The sequence below is a fragment of the Sus scrofa genome, chromosome 3, assembly GCF_000003025.6.
Source record: "Sus scrofa isolate TJ Tabasco breed Duroc chromosome 3, Sscrofa11.1, whole genome shotgun sequence".
NCBI lineage: Eukaryota > Metazoa > Chordata > Mammalia > Artiodactyla > Suidae > Sus > Sus scrofa.
Window position 1 is genome coordinate 124,933,298 of NC_010445.4, and position 19,735 is coordinate 124,953,032.

Consider the following 19,735-nt stretch of genomic DNA (forward strand, 5'->3'; position numbering starts at 1 on the left):
AGGACAAGGGTTCGATCCCTGGCCTTGCTCAGCAGGTTAAGGATCAGCATCATGGCTCTGAGCTGAGGTGCAGGTCGCAGATCCGCTGCCTGGGATCCTGTGTTGCTGTGGCTGTGGCGTAGCTCCAATTCGACCCCCTAGCCTGGGAACTACTAGGTGTGGCCCTAAAAAAATAAAAGTCCCCTTAGGGGACCATGGATAGAGAAGGAAACCTAGGGAATTTTGGGAGACCACTGTAAGTTAATAATCCCTCGAGAATCAATCACTTAATTCATCAGAACTTCGGGGGACGAAGTGGGGTTGTTTAACTACAAAACCCTAAGTGAGAGCACGGGATATGTCTCGGGGCATTAAGTGAAAGATAAAGTGGGGCCCGCGTTCCAGTTCAGCAAGATAATGACCCTTAGGACAAGGACAGGAATTTAAGGGAGAGATGACCTTCCAAAGTAGGAAACCTCCCTCATTATACAGAAACCTGAGGCAGTTCAACAGGTCTTAGCATATGTTACCACCCCTCTGCTGATCTAAATAAGCACCAGGACAGCCCTAGTTTGACCTCACAGGGTCAAATACTCTCTTACCCAATACGAAGGAGGAACTAGTAATGTAAGCCTGACATCTGCTTGAAGTATGAGAAAGGCGGTCTTTTCCCCTCTTCCCACGTTCCCTGGATTATAAAAATGTAGTTCACCTAATCCTCGAGGTGGAGCCTTCTTGTCTGCCTGCATTTATATCCCTCACAAGCATCCTGTCTTCATAAATCTATTTCTTGCCAGTCATTTTGTCTCTTGCTGAATTCCTTCTGTGCTGAGACGCAAAGAACCTGAGCCTCAGCAAGTCGAGACACCAGGAGAGTGATTCTAGTGGAAAAAAACCATGGGTTCAAGTCCCAATCTGGTTTAGGCTGAGTCAGAGGAGTTTCCCTTTCAAAACTATCCTTAGAAGTTTCAAAATAGCTTTGGCTTCCTAGAAACAGAATTGCCCACTCGCCTCCCTTAAAGCATATAGCCTATCAGACAAACCCTTCACGAGTTGTGAGAATGGCAGGAGGGGGCTGGGGAAGAGGTGAAGCTGTTCCCTCTGGCAGGTATGATGGCCGGGTCTCAGCCACAGGATGGGGCGCAGGTTCTCTGCCTTTCCCAGGGGCTCAGGCACCTTGTTAAGACTGAAACCAGAGTTCCCGATGTAGTGCAGTGAGTTAATGACCCAACTTGTCCCTGAGGTTTTGCTGGTTCAATCCCTCGCCCGGCGCAGTGGGTTAAGGATCCGACATTGCCACAGCTGTGACATAGATCGAAGGTACTTTTCGGCGACCTTTGACAGAAACTGTCCACCCTTGTCCAGGCATGAAAATGATCAACAGTAGGAGTTACCTCACAACAGGAGATGCCAATAAGGAATACAGAGAACTAACACCACCTCCTGCGGAAGGAGTCTGGGCAGAGATGACCCAACTCCCAGAATCCTTGGCGCTAGAATCCGTCTCCACCGAGAGCCACACGAGCCACCGAATCAGACCCTGAGTCAGCTCAGGTATGAGCCGAGGAAGAGAACTGGCCAGAGACCCCGCGGAAATTAACCCCATTAGCTTAAACCCTGAGACTGCCAGCCACGTGGCAGAGCAGTTCCCCTGGGTTCCCCCCACCCCCACCCGGGCGCCCCTTCTCGGTAAAGTCTTTTGCTCTGTCACACACGTGTCTCCTCAGATGAGAGCCCACACTCCGGCCCTGGAAGGGGTCCCCCTTCCTGCCACAAAAAGCTCGGATTTGATCCCTGGCGCAGGAACTTCCCTATTCCTCAGGGGTGGCCAAAAAAGCAAAGCAAAACGAAAAGCTGAAACCCAGCAGGACTACTTGGGGCCCGGAATGCAGAAACAAAGGAGGAACAATCAAGAAGTGACAGTGCGGCGATTAGAGGGGGAGGTAGGGAACAACCTCTTTTGAACTCGGGGGCAGGAACTCGGCCCCCTCCCAGGTGCAGGATGGCGACTTCCGGCCAAGCCGGGATTCCTGGAGCACCGCCCTGTGACGTCACCACCAACCAATCAGAAGAAAGTCACACCGCCTGCAGCCAGCACTCAAATTTTGCCCGCAAAACACCGTGGGGGACTTCGGGGTTTTTGAGCACGAGTCACCTGGTCTGTTTCGGTTTGTTTGGCCTCACTGTGCATTGGGCACATGAAGTTTTTGTTAACAAGAGGACTCAGGAGGCCTCCGCTTTCACAGAGCCAGAGGCAGGAGGAAGTTTTTAGTTTGGGGCGTGAAAAGAGATATTTGTAACCTCAGGCAACTTCCGTAACTTCTGTCACTTTGGGGAACAGGCTGACCCACAAGTGCCTTTTCGATTCAGCTGCGCTCCAGAATCCTGAGCAGAGAAGGGGGATGGGGATCCCAGACCCGTCCCCCACGTGTGCGGGTGCCTGAAGTACCAAGTGACGTCACACGATGTCCAAACCAAAACGTGATGGCACTTCCAACAGAATCTAGGACAGTGGAGTCTCAGGACCCTTGGCTAAACACATAAGTCCGCATTGTCACACTCATCCCATCAGACAAGAGGGCACATTACCCTGTTGGAAGAATCTGCAACAGCCCTTTAGCAGTCCGTGGAGATGGAAATGGGTAATAAGAACTTCCTCATTTCTGTATTTTGTAGAAATCAGAGGTCTAAATGGTGATCCACCTTGTTTGAAACCCAAAAGAATCAAGCTGACAAAAGAAACAAAACACAGATACCTCTATTATAAACCCCAATCCAGCATTGTCTCAATAGCTTTAAACAGCAACGTTTTTCACCACATTCATGTTAATTTGAATTTCATTGGTGCTATAGTTTTATGTGCACTTAATTTTAAATGCATTTTGGTTTTATTATCATATAAAGGCTATTGCTTTGTAGTGATGTTTTTTTCTTTCTTTCTTTCTTTTTTTTTTTTTTTTGTCTTTTTCAGGTTGCACCTGCAGCATAGGGAAGTTCCCAGGCTAGGGGTTGAATTGGAGCTGTAGCCACAGGTCTACACCACAGCCACAGCAACGCCAGATCCCCGACCCACTGAGCGAGGCCAGGGATGGACCCCGCATCCTCAGGAAGACTGGTTGGGTTCGTTACCGATGAGCCACGATGGGAACTCCTATTGATGAGTATTTAAATAAAAGCAGGTGAAAATCATTTAGTTCAGCATCGCACTAAAGGAGATCACTGCAATATTTGGAGAAAAAAAGTGCTGGGAAGCATATGTCCACTCACGCCTCTCTCTAATTCTAAGAAATTCACCTATTCGGACACCGTAACTTGATTTCTGTGGAAAGTCCCAATGAAAACAGTTTTGCTGTGTAAGAAATTATCTCTGTTATCATCCTGTGTACGCCGCATGAAGACAAGAACACGAACTTTTGTCCAGAACTAAACCTCCTTGAATAAATCAAAGGTTGACTCCTTCACTCAATCAACAGGCTCTGTTTATTTTTAGGATATCCTCGAATTCTGAATCAAGAAGACAAAGGAATAAAAGCAAACCTATCAGACTGCTCTGAAAGGAAAAATATAAAGTTCCCAAATGAATGTGTTACTTGCAAATATAAACCATTTCTTCTTAGCTTGGCTCTGTCATCCATCTCGGAAAAGGATGTTTTTACAATCAGAGCAGAAATATGACTGGCGCTCCTACATTTACATTTCTTTGTTGCAAAATGAATGTAACTTGTTCGGATTCCAGCCCCGGAGAAAGCAGCCCAACTGGTGGTTACTTTCCAAAGTGAAACTGAAAACCACAACCTCCGGTGCACAAAAGGCAGAATGAGTCACCGGAAGAGGCCGCTTGCTTGCAAAACTCATTAAAAGCAATGCAGGCTGAATGGACTTCCTGCACCCGTGAAAAGGTCCCTGGCATCAGGACAGCACCTCAAGGCTCCCACAACTAAGGGAGGAAGGGAGCCATCAGAAATCTGGGCACAGCCCGGGTATGCCCCTACACACGCCTGGTCGCCTGGTCCCAGGCAGAATCCGCTCCCAGCCAGGACCAGCGGATCCTGAGATGCTCAGGAAGGTGGCCCAGCTGGCAGTGGTGTGTCAAAAGCTCAGGACCCTGTGACTCCGTCGAGCCACTGTATTGGGCTTCCAGGGCCGCCCCGCTCCTGCAGCAGCTCCTTCTGTCGCCCTGACTCGGCCGGGTTAAAGTGTCAGCTGCTGCATCCAGAAGCAGGCCTTTGGGAACAGGACCCGGGCCTCAGGTGTGTCCTCTGGAGCTTGGGTGTGCATCCGCATCCGGGGGCGGGGGGATGTATTAGCACACGATCTGGACCCCACGCCCAGTCTGATTCAGCAGGCCCAGTGTCCAGCCTAGGAGCTTACCCTGCTCACCAGTTCTCTGATGCAGGAGCTTCAAGCCTCAGGACACACTTTGAGAACCACGGTTCTAAACGCTTCTTAGATCTGAGCACAAATATGCACACACTTCTCTCTCCTCCCAGCTGATTAGTCCTGTTTGACCTTGAGCCCCGTCGACTGCATTGGTACCCAAAGCATCCCTGTAAGCTACCCCTTTCTTTCCCCATGAGCCCCCCAACACACCTGGCTGGTCTCCAAAGCCAGCACTACAGGGAGGGGCCTCTGTCAAGCCAGGACTAGGTTTTCTAAGGCTGGGCTGCCAAATCGAACCGGATTGCGCCCCCAGGTGGCCATCTGGGGCTCACGGCCCTCCAGGGCCCACGTCTGTCTGCTCGAGAGTCCTGGTTCCCTGTGGGCCCCAAGGCCTTCGACAACTGCAGTGACCCTCATCAGCTGCCACCCCCTTCCACTGCGGCAGGAGCTGACAAAGGGGGTCAGAAACAGGAAGGAGAGCCGAGTGCCGTCTTGAACCACCTCGTCTTGTTGGGGGCCGAGACTGGATGCTCTCCCACCACCCCCAGCCCCGTAGAAAGGGTTTTGTGCAGAAGTTCAAAGGGAGGCAGATAAGGAAGAAGTGATGGGTGACGTGAAGTCCCTGGAACACTGGTTAGGACAAGACTCCTGCTGGAACAAGGAGATCAGATTCCAGCATTTAGTTTTTCTTTTTTTTTCTTTTTTTTTCTTTTTTTTGTTTTATGGCTGCACCTGTAGCATATGGAATTTCCCAGACTGGGGTTCAAATTGGAGCTGCAGCTGCCGGCCTATGCCACAGCCACAGCAATGCAAGATCCGAGCCTCATCTGTGGCCTAAGGTGCCACTCACGGCAACGCAGGATCCTTAACCCACCCAGCGAGGCCATGGATCAAACCTGCACCCTCACGGATGCTAGTTGGATTCTTAACCTGCTGAGCCACAGTGGGAACTCCTATTTTTTATTTTTTATTTTAGGGCCACACCTGCAGCATATGGACGTTCCCAGGCCAGGGTTCAAATCGGAGCTGCAGCTGCCAGCCTACGCCACAGCTCACGGCAATACCAGATCCTTAACCCACTGAATGAGGCCAGGGATCAAACCAACATCCTCATGGGTACTCGTCAGGTTCATTACTGCTGAGCCATGATGTGAACTCCAATTTTTTAATTTTTAAAAACGAGGCCTGTGTAACTTTCCTCTGCCTGCTCTCCTGTCGCAGGACTGTAACTTTTATTCGAACAAAGGTCACATTAAGGCTCAAGCCAGTGGTCACTGACTCATCAACGTTCCTCGACTTCTGATGAAAGCGCTGGGGAGTCTGGCGGGGTGTGTCCGGGTTTGGAAACCAAGGTAGGAAGTGTTTTAAAGATTCAGGTGTTAACAGCGGAGACATTGGGGAAATTCAAGCTACAGAGCTGGTTTCCCCTGCACGTGTGTGTGGAAACAGCGTAGCCTAGTGGTTCCGGGGAGGGAAAGCGGTGATGGGCAAGCAGGTAAGACCGCAGCTTATCCTGATTTTCATTTTACAGGTAAAACCACCTACAATTTGAAACCAGAGTTGGAATAAATCTGTGATGTTCAGCTAGCAGGGAGTTTGTTTTTAAGCTACACAGGCAAGAATTCTACAGACGCCCAGAGATGAACTGTTTGGATCTGGGCTTTCTAAGGAGCTCAGCCTGGTACCCTGTGTAGCCCTCTTTTAAGCATTTAGCAGCCAATATGCTTACATTTATTCCCCAAACGCTTAGGCTGATGCAGGAAAATCAATAGGGTGTTCCAGGCATGTCGACCAGGCACAAAATCGATAGGAATTATGATGGTTTTCACGTTATCTGGCTGAACAAATCAAGGGTTTTGATTGATTTGTTCAAAACGAGAAACAAATTGGGTATATCAGAGAAAGGGGTCAAAAAAAGGAGGGCAGAGGGAACCAGTTTTTGCTTTTTTCATGTATTTTATACCGTTTTGTGATGTTTTGTTTTGCTTTTTAGGGCCACACCCATGGCATATGGAAGTTCCCAGCCTCGAGGTCAAATCGGAGCTACAGCTACACCACAGCCACAGCAGCGATGGGACCCGAACCACATCTGCGACCTATACCACAGCTCACGGCAGTGCCGGAGCCTCAACCCACTGAGCGGGGCCAGGGATCGAACCTGCATCCTCATGGGTTCTAGTCAGATTCATTTCCGCTGTGCCATGAAGGGAACCCCCACGTTTTGGGATCTTACGAACCTTTCTGGCCGGGGAAACACTGGGGCGCCCTTAGAGGCAGCGAAGGGCCCAGCTGGGGCCTGCCTTGGAATCCACTCCTCCATCTGGCCTGCACACCCCACATGGCAATACGCTTCTCCTTCATCAGCTCAGGGCTGAGCACCGGGCAACCACGGCCACCCCAATGGCTTAGAGGCCACGGAAATTGGTCACACCAGCCAGTCCCAAGCTGTTCACCTTGCCCTGCTTTGCTGCGGGGATCCCAGTGAAGGCTGAGGCCTCGGCTCCCCCACCCCCCGCCCCCGCCGTCACGCTCTTCTTTTGCCCCCTGGCCACCCTGGTGCTTCCCCACCTGGCCCTGCTGGCTGGCTGGCTACCTCCCGTTCTGAGAGCCTGCGAGCATAATAAGCTCGGTGTTCCCCAACCTCTCCTCTTGGGGCTGCACCTGACCGAGCATCCCCAAGAACACAGATTGGAGCCCCTGCGTAAGACGCACGTGGTAAACACCAGCGACAGAGGCGGCCCTGGGAGGCACCTCTCGCGCAGCATCGAACCGAACCCTCCCGGCTCCCGAGTCATTCCCATCGCGGTGGGACAAGCCCAGGGGTGCACCTCTCCCCTCCGTTCCGTCTTCAGCCCTCCTCCCTCCCAAATGCACACAGAGGGTCGGATTTCACCAAAGGCATCAGAAAAGACTGGCTCTTTTATTCCAAATACTGACCAGATCATAGCCTTAAGGGTTTTGGCTTTCATTTTTGTTCTCTGAGTAGAAAATAATATGCTTGAGATCACAGAGTAGGAAATCAGCAACTTACCAACAACTATTTAAAATGCACACGGCTGAGGTTCAGGGAGGTCTTTCATTGGTCTCATTTATTACAGTATTTTCTAGCTTTGCATCCAGCCCAGCACAAGGAAGTATTACAGTGATTTTTATCATTGTCCCGGCATATACAAACACAGACCAAGGGTTGGAAATAAAATACGTTCAAGCAGCGATCCAAACCTAAAATGGAAAAGGGAATTCTCTTTGAAGGTGGAATTATTTTCTATTTTTCTTCACCACATGTGATGAACATTCGATGACTTGTCACTTTGTGATTCGATCATCCAGAGGGCGACTTCGATATGTGTGGTCCAAATAGAGCATCCTGGCCCACGGCTGTGGGGTCACTGAGTTAGGGATGTGTGACCACAGCTAAACCAACCCACAGAGGCCTGAGGGCTGCCCATGCACTAGTCGTTCCCGAAGCCATGGGCAGGTGTGAATGGTACAGCCTCTCCAGGGCTCACGCTCTGAACCCGACACAGATCTGAGAGTGCTGCTTTCCGGATGGTGTGCCGTTTCAGGGGGTGCTGAGGAGAGAGCTTAGGGGACATTGAAATTTGGGGTCCAAAGATGCATACTCTCAGGAGAGAGGACGACAGCTGGTTGTCCCGCTGCAAGGCAAACCCCACAAGGGACACGAGATCCATCAGCCAAGTTCCTCCCAGCGCGAGGGAGAAACCGGGCTGGTCTGTGCAGGCTCGTGAGCTTGCTTCCACGTAGTTCACAATACTTAAAATTCACCCTAAGATACCCTTGTGACAGAATGAATGTAGCCTCTAAAACTAATAAGCAAGCCCAAGCTAAAGCAGGACTATTTAAATTACTTTTTTTCCTTTAGCCACACCCTTGGCCTGCAGAAGTTCCCGTGTCTGGGATCAAACCGGCACTCCAGCAGCAACCCAAGTCACTGTGGTGATGCCAGATTCTTAACCCACTGGGCCACCAGGGAACTCCCTATTTTAAATTATAAAAATTTAAAATTTTTAATGCCTCCCAAAGGGCATCTGTACATGCAGTTCGTGCTTGAATGCAGGCCTACACTCAGCTGCACAGGGATGTTTGCTCTTATCTGTGTAACCCCACAGACCGCTCGGTGAAGGCGCCCACAGGCAGCAGAGCCCCCTGACAACAAAGAAGGCAATGCCACCTCTGGATTTTCTTTCACAGAAAGAGTAAAGCTGCCATCAGCCATCCCACTGCCTGGGCCCTCCGACTCTAACCACGAGATTTAAGTAGGAGGGCATTTCAGTCACTGGAGCAAAACGCTTAAAAAAAAAAAAAAAAACACTTCGTACAGTCAAGCAGCACTTTTTTTTTTTTTTTTTTTTTTTTACCAAAATAATGTTTTCGCTTTTCACATTATTCTCTCCAGCAGCCAATTTAATAAACAAGGAAAAGAATTATCTTCTACCAGGTCAAAGAATGTCACTCAAATGGCTACTTCCCCACTTGCCCTGAACCTGGGGCGGGTGCGGGGCTAAGGGAAAGAAAAAGCATTACTCACAAAACCCCAAAGAGGGTCAGTGTTGTGAGAAGTACAGAATAAGGCTTTTTGGATGGTCTAATAGGTATCTTTTTAATGTATTAATGACAGTTGTAATAGGACGAATATGGCTAAAATGCTTATAACAGCAACCCAGAGTAAAGGAATAAATAATACGATCTACAAAGAATATAATTTAACTTCTTCCAACTATTTTCTTAAAACCGACCAGTCTCCCTTGAGAGCCCCCAACGGACACTGCCATCATCACCGTTGGGCATAAACTCTGCTGGAGCCCACATTTTCAGCACCGCCTTGCTAGGCAGGTTGCTGGCAGAGTAAGGAAGTGATTCAAAATACTGCCTTAGGAATATCTCCTCTCGTCTGAACTTAAGGCATTGCAAAGTGGCAGGGAGCCGGGCAAAGCACATTCGAAATCAAATGCCTGCCGCAGATGCATAAGGCATAAACATTCCAGCCTTGCGCCACAAAAATGGGGGGAAATACGCCAGCTACAGAGGTGATCTTTAACCAAAGGAATTTAAGAACTTATCTCCTAAATGAGACTGGGGGGGGGGCGGGGCAGGGAGCAAATCCTGCCGGGGGACAGCCACGCGGTCAAGGCCGAGCACCGGGAGGCTTGGAGTCCCTTCCAAGACCTCGGATTCAGGTCACCAGGCCCTGCACCGCCTCCCGCCAGGCGCAGCAGAAGTGGCACCATGTGCCATGTGGAAACGTGCCCCTGACTCTCCCAGAAGTCGTGGGGGCCTGGCGCCCCTCCCGGGACCCGTCATCCTGGGGACCCCAGGTTTCCCGGCCCACCCTGCACACATTATAGAGGCTCCAGGACTGCAGCGGGGCCGGGGAGGGCAGCGCAGTGACGGGCCTGGGCCATGAGAGGCGCAGCCTCCACACCAGGGAGGCCCCCAACTCCCCTAGGACCTAGGAAGTACACCCTTCTCGGGTCACTTGGAAATGTCCCCCCTGGCGAGGGGGACGGGGAGAGAAAGGCTCCTGGATGCTCTCTGCTCTTAAGCACATGACTGCACGTCCCCAAACCTCTCCTTTAATGGGGGTGCCAGGTCTTCGCAGGATGTCAGGAGTTCGCCTGGAACAGTCTACGCCGATGCAGAATGAACGTCCTGGTTTTCAAAAGGCGGCGGTGGCTCCCTCCAAAAGGTGAAGTTACTGAACGTGTCTGAGCAGGGGAAGTCGGAAGAGTGGCTTCTTTTCAGCAATGGGAAAACGTGGTCGACCACCTCGCAGAGCCTCACGTACCTAGAGGGAAAACGGACAGCGTCACCGCCCGCGAGGGCCACCCCGCCCCGCAGGACTCGCCTGGAAGGACAGAGGAGGGAGGGCAGAGCGGAAGCAAAGACGCCCAGGAGGCTCTGGGCACGGACCGCAGGGAAAGCGCATCTCGGAGCATCACCCAGAGGCTGCTCCACTGGGCAATGAAAGGCTGCCCGGCGCTGGGCTTAAGGAGACTTGGGTTTGACCTTCAGCTCTGCCATGTACCAGCTGTGCCATTCGGGCAAGGGGCTTCATCTCTAGACCACAATTTTCTCAACTGTAAAGGGAGAAAATGTGAACTGTGCCACCGCGTTCACATGCGGATTAAATAATGTTGAGTTCCCGTTGTGGCTCAGTGGTTAACGAATCTGACTAGGAACCATGAGGTTGCGGGTTCGATCCCTGGCCTCGCTAAGGGTTAAGGATCCGGTGTTGCCGTGAGCTGTGGTGCAGGTCGCAGACGCGGCTCGGATCCCGCTTAGTGGGTCAAGGATCCGGTGTTGCTGTGGCTGTGGTGTAAGCCAGCAGCTACAGCTCCGATTAGACCCCTACCCTGGCAACCTCCCTATGCCGCGGGAGCGGCCCTAGAAAAGAAAAAAAAAAGAAGAAGAATTAAATAATGTATGCAAGAGAGAAATTATGCGAACTGGATGCTCCATAAATTTACTCAACAAGAACTCATTAACATTATAAAATAATTAGCCCTGGCTAATTATTAGCCTTGGGGCAGGAGGGGAGTGCTCATCGGCACAAGGGTCAAGAGACCCAGGATCTCTGCCCGCCTGACTGCTGTGGGGCCCCAGACGGGTGTCTTGCCCTCTCTGGGCCTCAGGCCCTTACGGAATATGGAGTTGGGCGTGAAGAGTGTTTCTCACCGTTCCCTGCAATACTCCCTCTATTTTCTGTGTATTCCCAAGAAGATGTTGCACATTAGCTTCTGTGGCCTGTAACTACAAAAAGAAAGTGGCTCTATTGAATACGCCTTTTCAGACCTCCAGGCGCCTCCAGCCAGAATCGTGACAAGGCCGGGCCTGGCCACACATCCCCAGAGTCCTCCCGGACAGTCACCCGGTGCCTCTCCAGCTCCAATTTGCAAAGAATCAAAAAGGGCTTTCGAAATCCGAACTCCAGGAAGTAGCATGTTCTGAGGCATGAAATAACTTTTAAACAAGGATGTGTGTGTGTATTTAATAAAGAATGTCTCAAAGAACTTAGGAGAAACATCAGTTGCACAAAATGGGGACAATCTCTCTTAATAAATGAGAATTGTGTCTTTCCTGGGGATTACGAAAAACTTTTCAAATACCTCCCAGCTTGAGGACCTGCTGTTTGAGTTTAGTGGCTCCGCGAGGTGGCCCCTTCCCTGTGGGGACAGCTCACAGCCGGGGCTTTGGCGGCACCAGATCCGAACCAGCCACATCTGTGCCTCTCTGGGATCAATCCTCGGCGCAGGCCTCCCCCGGAGCACGCAGAGCTCATGCGCCGAGAGCCACAAACGCCAGGAAAGGAGGCCCTGAACCTGCCCATCCACGCGTGCCCTGACTCCCCAGGGACGGCGTCCCAGCTTCCAAGGGGGGAGCACCGACTTGGCTTTGAAATGGTCACACCAAGTTCAAAGCCAGGGAAGATCGTGTACTTTCCTGGGGAAGGAGCGTCACCCTCCCACAGGACAACCACATCTCCCAGTCTAGGCAGAAGACACCTTTCTTTGGCAGCAGCCAAAGTTCTCCCCCCAAGGTGTGGGCAAGGGTGCGTTTTCACCCCAGACCCTCGGCCAGTGGGCTCACCCCAGAGGCCTCCCGGCAAACCTCCACAGATGCTGGAAGCCCCCCTTCCAGGCCCCTTATGAAGTCTTGGGTTGCTGGGCTGCACCTGCCTACCTTTGCCACTTCGGGCAAAAGCATCCCATTTGACTTCTGTTGACCCTAAATGGAAACTCGCTCTATCTCCTGAAAACGCTTTCACGTGGGAGCTGAGGGCGAAGAGGGAACTGGGATGCTGTCGGGGTGGCCACTTAGAACTCAGTGGGGAAAAGCTGCCAGCACAGCGGGGAGGGAGGGAAGAACCCACGCATCCTTCTTCCCAAGAGGCAGATCCTGGTCCTGGCTCCACCCCGCTCCTCCCCACTGACGGGCTGAGCGTGGCTGGGAGGCAGGGAGGCTTGTGCGGCCTGGAACTGTCCTAGTTAAATTAGATTAGACGCCAAAGGGTTAAAGGATCATCTTGAAAGGGAAAGCCTGCCTATCAAAGAGCCAGTCCCTAGGAAGCCTCTAGACCCGACCCCCCCTTCATCCGACTCCTCCGCATGAAAGGGCCCCAGCAGGCCCCTCTTGGGGTCGCTCAGGCCAGAGGCTATTTTCCAGGTCCGTGGGGACCAGGTTAACAGAGGTGCGGCCTCTGAAACAGACAAGGCACCATGACACCTGTCTGCCTGAGGTCGCTCAGTGGACAGAGCTCCCTGACACGTGCAGTGGGACACTCTCCACTCTAAGACGTTAGGAACCCAAAGCAAGACACGTCCAAGTCCAGGGAGATGCGCCAGCCAGCCAGGCGGCCTCACTGCCCACAGCGACCCAGCTCAGCCCAGCTCAGCCCGGGGCCTCGGGGAGAATGGGCTTCAGCCAGAAATACGAGAGGCTTTCTTACAGTCACATGTGATGTTCCTGGTGACACTATTATTATAGGCCAGCGTAATATCACATGATATTTTAACATGGTTACATTTCAAAATCGCATTCTAGGCTTTCAAAGTGAAGTCGGTGAATCTAAGCCAGTGGTTTTCAGGAGTTCCCCTCGTGGCGCAGTGGTTCACGAATCTGACTAGGAACCATGAGGTTGCGGGTTCGATCCCCGGCCTCGCTCAGTGGGTTAAGGATCTGGCGCTGCCGTGAGCTGTGGTGTAGGTCACAGATGTGGCTTGTATCTGGCATTGCTGTGGCTCTGGCGTAGACCGGTGGCTTCAGCTCCGAGTCGACCCCTAGCCTGGGAACTTCCATATGCCAAGGGAGCGGCCCAAGAAATGGCAAAAAGACAAAAAAAAAAAAAAAAAAAAAAAATCCAGTGGTTTTCAAATTCATTCCATTCCACTCCGGAGCAGGATCTAACAGCTTGTTTAAATGTCCACCCTGGAAGGCATCAGGCTTTCACTCTGAGTGTCCAAAAATGAGGTTCTGAACAAACTATGAGGAGGAATTAAAGATTGAGACAGAGGCCACACAGGGTGAAAAAGGTACGGTGTTCACTGCAAAATGTCACTCTGGGGTCACGTCTGGGACAGTGGGAGGACACGCGGACACACAGAGGGCGCGACGCGACACTCACGAGGAGATGTTGGTCTTGGCGTGTTCCTGCACCAGCTCCCCTTTGGGGTTGACAGTGAATATTCTGTTCAGGGACACTCCCACTTGCTTGTACGAGTACACATCCTGTATTTGGGAAAGTGTTCATTAGGAAAAAAGAGTTCGTTGCAAAGACAAACACATCATTTTTCAGATTTGATACAAACACAGGCAGGCTTCAGAGATACTGCGGGTTGGGTTCTAGGCACCACAACAATGCAAATAAAGCGGATTATACGAATCTTCTGGTTTCCCAGTGCATATAAAAATTATGTTTACGGATGGAATTCCCATCGTGGCATAGTGGAAACAAATTCAACTAGGAACCATGAGGTTGCGGGTTCGATCCCTGGCCTTGCTCAGTGGGTTAAGGATCCGGCGTTGCCGTGAGCTGTGGTGTAGGTCACAGATGTGGCTTGTATCTGGCATTGCTGTGGCTGTGGTGTAGTCTGGCAGCTACAGCTCCAATTCTACCCCTAGCCTGGGAACTTCCATGTGCTGAAGATGCAGCCCTAAAAAGTCAAAAAAAAAAAGCAACACTTGCAAAGTGTATTAAATCAAAGTGCCATAAAACAAGGTCTGCCTGTATGATAAACTTTCATGGAACCAGAACAACACTTCCAAGAAGTGTAGAGAAAGAATCTCTCTGGCTACGAACTATGAATCAGTGGTCTGCTCTGGGCCTCAGCTCACTCATCTATTCAAGAACTGACTTAAAAAGCAAACCTCCCACCACACCCTTGCAATTCTAACATTCCCTAAGGTTATTCTCTGACCCATTTTCTTGAGTTTTAAAAGCTGGAGAATTTTCTTACCGGGAAGTAAGTACCCGAGCATATGCTCGAAGCTGAACTTTCCAGCAAATTTGAGTAGTATGTACAAAATCGGAAAGCATTACACAACAACACTTGTGAAACTTGAGATGCTGAATTCGCCTTTGTGCTAAGGATTGGCTTTGGGGCTCCCTTCTGGTAGCCAGGATCTCATCCTCTTCAATGTTCTTATTTTGTTTATTTTTTAAATTTTATTAATTTAGCAAGAGATTTGGAATTTAAGGTGTCTGTCCCACCTTATAAGCTTCAAATTGGAGCCCACGAGCCCGCCTTCAGAGAAAACGAGCGGGCATGAAACAACTACAATTTCTTGCCTTTAAATGCAGGCCAGGGGCTCTTTAGCAGCTGTTTCTAGCAGGGGGAGACTCTCGCTTGACGTGCAGTGGAGGCCAGTCTTTTAGACGACTGCCGTCAGGCCAGGCAGGCCTTTCAAGAGCTTGTATATACGCAACTACTACTTACAGCGGGTCGGTTTCCAAAAGCAGCATAAAAAGGTTCTGTGTTTGGGAAAAACAGGTTTTTGATGTCTGTCAAACACTGGACTTTAAACTTCTCTGGCTTCTTTTCAATCACTTCTCTGTTAACACAAATAAACAAACCCTGGGTTGGTGGGAGAGTGTGAGCTGCACTAGCATCAAACTATTTTTAGCTGTCTAAGATGCTGGGAAGCGAAGAGCGCTCTCCCACCTCCACAAGTTAAACACGCGTACGTCAGTTAAGCTGTCCTCGAAAAGCACCAGACGGAAAGTGAGTTCCCGTTGTGGCTCAGCGGTAATGAACCCCACCGGTATCCATGAGGACTCAGGTTGGATCCCTGGCCTCGCTCAGTGGGTCGGGGATCTGGGATTGCCATGAGCTGTGGTGTAGGTCACAGATGTGGCTTGGATCCCCCCTTGCTGTGGCTGTGGTGTAGGCTGGCAGCTGCAGCTCCAATTTGACCCCTAGCCTGGGAATTTCCATATACCGCAGGTGCGGCCCTAAAAAGCACAAACAAAACAAACCACCAGTGAATCCCCACTTTCGAATCTTCTCATAAAGAAAATGCCCTGGACAAGTGATTTCGCCAAAGACCTCCACCAGTCAGCCAGGGAACAAAGAATTCCAAGGCACAGAAGAAGAAACTCTCCGTGTTCACGCTGCGAGGCCAGCACGACTTCAAAACCAAACCTGGGAGGCAACGTATGGGAAAAACCTGGGCCAGTCTGGTTCGGGACTGCCGGCGCGGAACTCATAGATAAGTTAGAAACTTCATTCCAATGTATTAGGGAAAACCTTAATAAATAAAGAAATATAGCATGGAATTAAACTAGAAGACTCCACACTATATAATGAGATATTCTCTCTCTGCTGATCTATAGATTCACTGTCATTTCAAACCCTCACCAGGTTTTGTCGGTATGTTTTTATGGAGCACAATTCGAATACTACACAAAAGAGCAAAAGCCACCGAAGCACACATCTGCAGGACCTTAATTTACGGCCACGATGAAAAGTCAAAGCCGAGAGAGAGGGCAGTCTTTTAACCTATATGACTACCATACAGGTTAAAAAAAGGAGAGAGAGGAGTTCCCGTCGTGGCGCAGTGGTTAATGAATCCAACTAGGAACCATGAGGTGGCGGGTTGGATCCCTGGCCTCGCTCAGTGGGTTAAGGATCTGGCGTTGCCGTGAACTGTGGTGTAGTTTGCAGACGTGGCTCAGATCCTGTGTTGCTGTGGCTCTGGCGTAGGCTGGTGGCTACAGCTCTGATTGGACCCCTGGCGTGGGAACCTCTATATGCCGAGGGAGTGGCCCCTAGAAAAGGCAAAAATACAAAAAAAAAAGGAGAGAGAGAACGGACCCCTACCACACTCTCTGTATATGCATCAACTCCTGCTAGATTACAGGCCTAAACGGAAAAGGCGACACCTTAAGATAAAATGTAGGAGGCTTGGAGTTCCTATTGCGGCTCCTCAGAAATGAACCTGACTGGCATCCATGAGGATGTGGGTTGATCCCTGGCCTTGCTCGGTGGGTTAAGGACCCACGTTGCTGTGAGCTGTGGTGTAGGTTGCCGATGCAGCTCAGATCCCATGTTGCTGTTGCTGTCGCTGTGGCATAGGCTGGCAGCTACAGCTCCAATTCGACCCCTAGCCTGGGAACCTCCATATGCCACAGGTGCATCTCTAAAAAGCAAATATATATAAATTTATTTACAAATGTATAAATATATATATCTATGGGCAACTTTCCTCACGCCCACAGTCAGGGAAGGCTTTGTCAATACACAAAAAGTATAAACTACAAAAGAATGATCTATTCAACTTACATGAAACTCATCAAAAGCCATCAACTGGGAAGAGATATTTGTAGCGCTCATAACAGAGGCTACGTCTACAGAATCTCTGACGCTCTTACAGAGCAAAAGGAATAAGGGAGACGTGAACAGATACTTGGCAGAAAATGAAGCCCAAATGGCCAATAAACACATGAAAAGGGGCATTCGTTACTCACCAATCTAGCAAAAAAAGCAGCAGCAGCAGCTGACAATGTGTAGGCAAAAGGCAACAGAAGGAACCCTTACACTCCGCTTGGTGCTGGGGCATAAACTGGATCAACTACTTTGGACCTACTTTGGATGGCAGTTTAGAGATAGCCTCAGAAGGCCCAAGGTGTGCATCCCGTGTGGCCCAGCAATTCCCCTCCTGAGGGCACACCCTGTACACAGGTGCCCCCAGAGGACACACGAGTACTGCTCTTTTATTTTTAGGGCCCACCTGCAGCACATGGAAGTTTCCAGGCCAGCGGTTGAATCAGAGCTGCAACTGTTGGCCTTCGCCACAGCCACAGGAACACCCGATCCGAGCCGCTCTGCGACCTACACGCCAGCTCATGGCAACGCCGGATCCTTAACCCACTGAGCAAGGCCAGGGATTGAACTGGCATCCTCATGGATGCCAGTCAGGTTCATTTCCACTGAGCCACAATGGGAACTCCAAGCCTCCTACATTTAATCTAAAGGTGTCGCCTTTCCCGTTTAGGCCTGTAATCCAGCAGGAGTTGATGCGTATACAGAGAGTGTGGTAGGGGTCCGTTCTCTCTCTCTTTTTTAACCTGTACGGGTAGTCGGATAGGGTAAAAGAGTGCCTTTTCTCTCTTAAGGGCAGAAAACCAGAAGTGGCTCAAGCCCCCACCAGCAGTAGAACCGATAAATAGGCCGAGGGGGAGCCCAACAGGACCCCCGCACAGAAGGAAAAACGAGCCGGTTACAGCCCCGCTCCACAGCCCGGGGAGCACGATGCTGCACAATAAATAAAAACAAGCTCCGGGGGAAGACGTGCTCTCTTTACACGGAGCTCTCCAAGGGGCGCAATGAAACAGGCGGCTTAGGATGACAAAGGCGTGTAGGAACCTCGTGAGGAGAACAGAGACCGATCCCCAAATCCAGGGAGGGTGGTTGCTAGTCCTGCTCCGGGGGAAGGAAGGGAGCAAGCAGGGTGCGATGGTCTGGTCCTTGACCTGGTCCTGGGCACGCTGGCGTTCAGTTCACTGGGGGGTGACTGGACGATCTCAAAGGTCCCTCTCGGCTTGTGTGTATCCCAGAAATATCCCTCTGTAGCCGCACACAACGTGCCATAGACGATGATGGGGGCGGAGCACCCGAGTACCAGGAGACCCAGGCCCGCGTGGACCTCTGTGGAGTCCAGAACCCTCCTCAGCCCTCGGAGGGCCTGGCGGTCTACATTTCAGGACTCTGATAAGAGACACACGTGAGTGACTGTATGATTGTAAGTCTCAAATGTCAGTCTCCTCGGGGGAAGTATCCCAAGTCAATCCCCTGCTTCAGTCTGTCTCTCTCTCTGTCTCTCTCTCTCTCTCACACACACACACACACACACACACACACACACAAGGAGGATGGCTACATGCACACCTGCAAGTCAAGAAATGCTCCGTAAGAAAACCCCTCCTCGGCCGCCTGCCCCCCAGCGCCTCGAAGGCATGAGGCTCCTTGTCTGGCAGTAAGGCTGCGCAGGGAGCAAGTTGTGCAAGACGGCTGAGAACCGTCGCGGGAGGACAGACGGCTCCTTGGCCCTGCTGCTCTCATTGGTGATCTGAATGTGCCAGTGGTCACTGGTCACTCAACGCACCCAGAGGTCGTTTCACTCTAGCAAATGACTGTCATTTTTCCAAGTCTCACAGAAGCTCAGAAAACCCCAAGGGGAAAGGTAGTTACTTGCGGAGTAATCGCTTCTTTCTTTCCCAGAGACAGAGGCCAGCCTCAGCGGTTGCGTCACTCCAGAATTTCCAAACTGCCCAGGCACCCAGAATCATGGGAATTAGCAAAGCCTCATTCGTCCAGCTCGGCCTAGCAGGCCCACTGCTCAGTGAGACACGACCCCCAACCCCAACCAGCCCGGAGACTGGAGCCACACTTAGTCCAACTGTCCCGTCCCATCAGAGAGCCTATGAAAGTGACCTGAATGGCTCTGTCACAACAAAAGAAGGCAGGGACCTGAAAGGGATCACGGGACTCAAAGCCGATGTCTACTTTCACAGGAGAAGCTCCTGAACGAGAAATTAGGTGAAGTAGATTCTTTCAACTTCTCGCCAAGGCAGGCCATGCATGCTCGTGGCAGACCCGCCCATCGGTTCTAGAAAATCTGCGGGCGAGCTAACTTGCAGCCTGGCCCTGGTTAGAACACCGGGCTACAGGCACCAGGCCACTGGCCTTGGCCATCAGAAGCACCTCCCTCTCCCAAGAAGGAATGCAAATTGTAAAGGTTAGTTGTTCGGGTTTTTAAAAATAATTTTTCACAAGGAAAAAGCCATATTTTGGACAAGGATACGTAAATAAGAAAAAACAAAAAGGATCACCTTACACTTATTTTTCATGGCAGGACGTCAGAGAAACATCTTCTTCCTGTGCCTGGAGGAGACTTTGGCACTTACGCTAATGAGCAGCTTGTCGCCAACTGTTAACATAACTCAGGGCCATTCGTCTATGACTGTGTTCATTTATATTTCACTCAAGTATCTGGACTCCCACCGAGATGTGCGCCACTGGGACAGCTCTCGGCACTTGACACACACCACGGCATCCACAGGTTTGGCCTCTATTTTCTCCCCAGAATGTGCAAGTTTCAATGGGAGATCTTTTATTACAGGAGAACAACTCACGACTCACGCAAAACAAAGCTGTGATAGAAAAGGCATCTATAGAGCTGGAGACAAACCCTCAGGAGCAATGGACTTGGTGCTCTGGGCCTGTCTGGATTCTTCCCTCGTCTGCACAGTCGGCAGCGACAGGCAGCAAATCTGGTCTCAAAGTGACGCAGAATCAGGCCCACACCTCTCACTGGATCGTGGCGACACCATCCTATGATGCTGCCAACCAGCCTCTGG

At 50.9% G+C, this 19,735-nt stretch overlaps 1 protein-coding gene across 8 annotated transcripts in view; it reads right to left on the reverse strand.

Moving 5' to 3' along the window:
• Positions 7,260-19,735, reverse strand: part of LPIN1 (lipin 1) — a 133,581-nt gene continuing 121,105 nt past the window's right edge. For 7 of the 8 annotated variants that reach the window (XM_021085565.1, XM_021085564.1, XM_021085569.1 and 4 more), the window contains 3 exons: positions 14,814-14,928; positions 13,502-13,605; positions 7,260-10,165 (listed from right to left, as the gene is read on the reverse strand). In XM_021085565.1, the coding sequence (XP_020941224.1) occupies positions 10,006-10,165; positions 13,502-13,605; positions 14,814-14,928 (379 nt within the window). In that variant the 3' untranslated portion in view covers positions 7,260-10,005. 8 annotated transcript variants of the gene reach the window in all.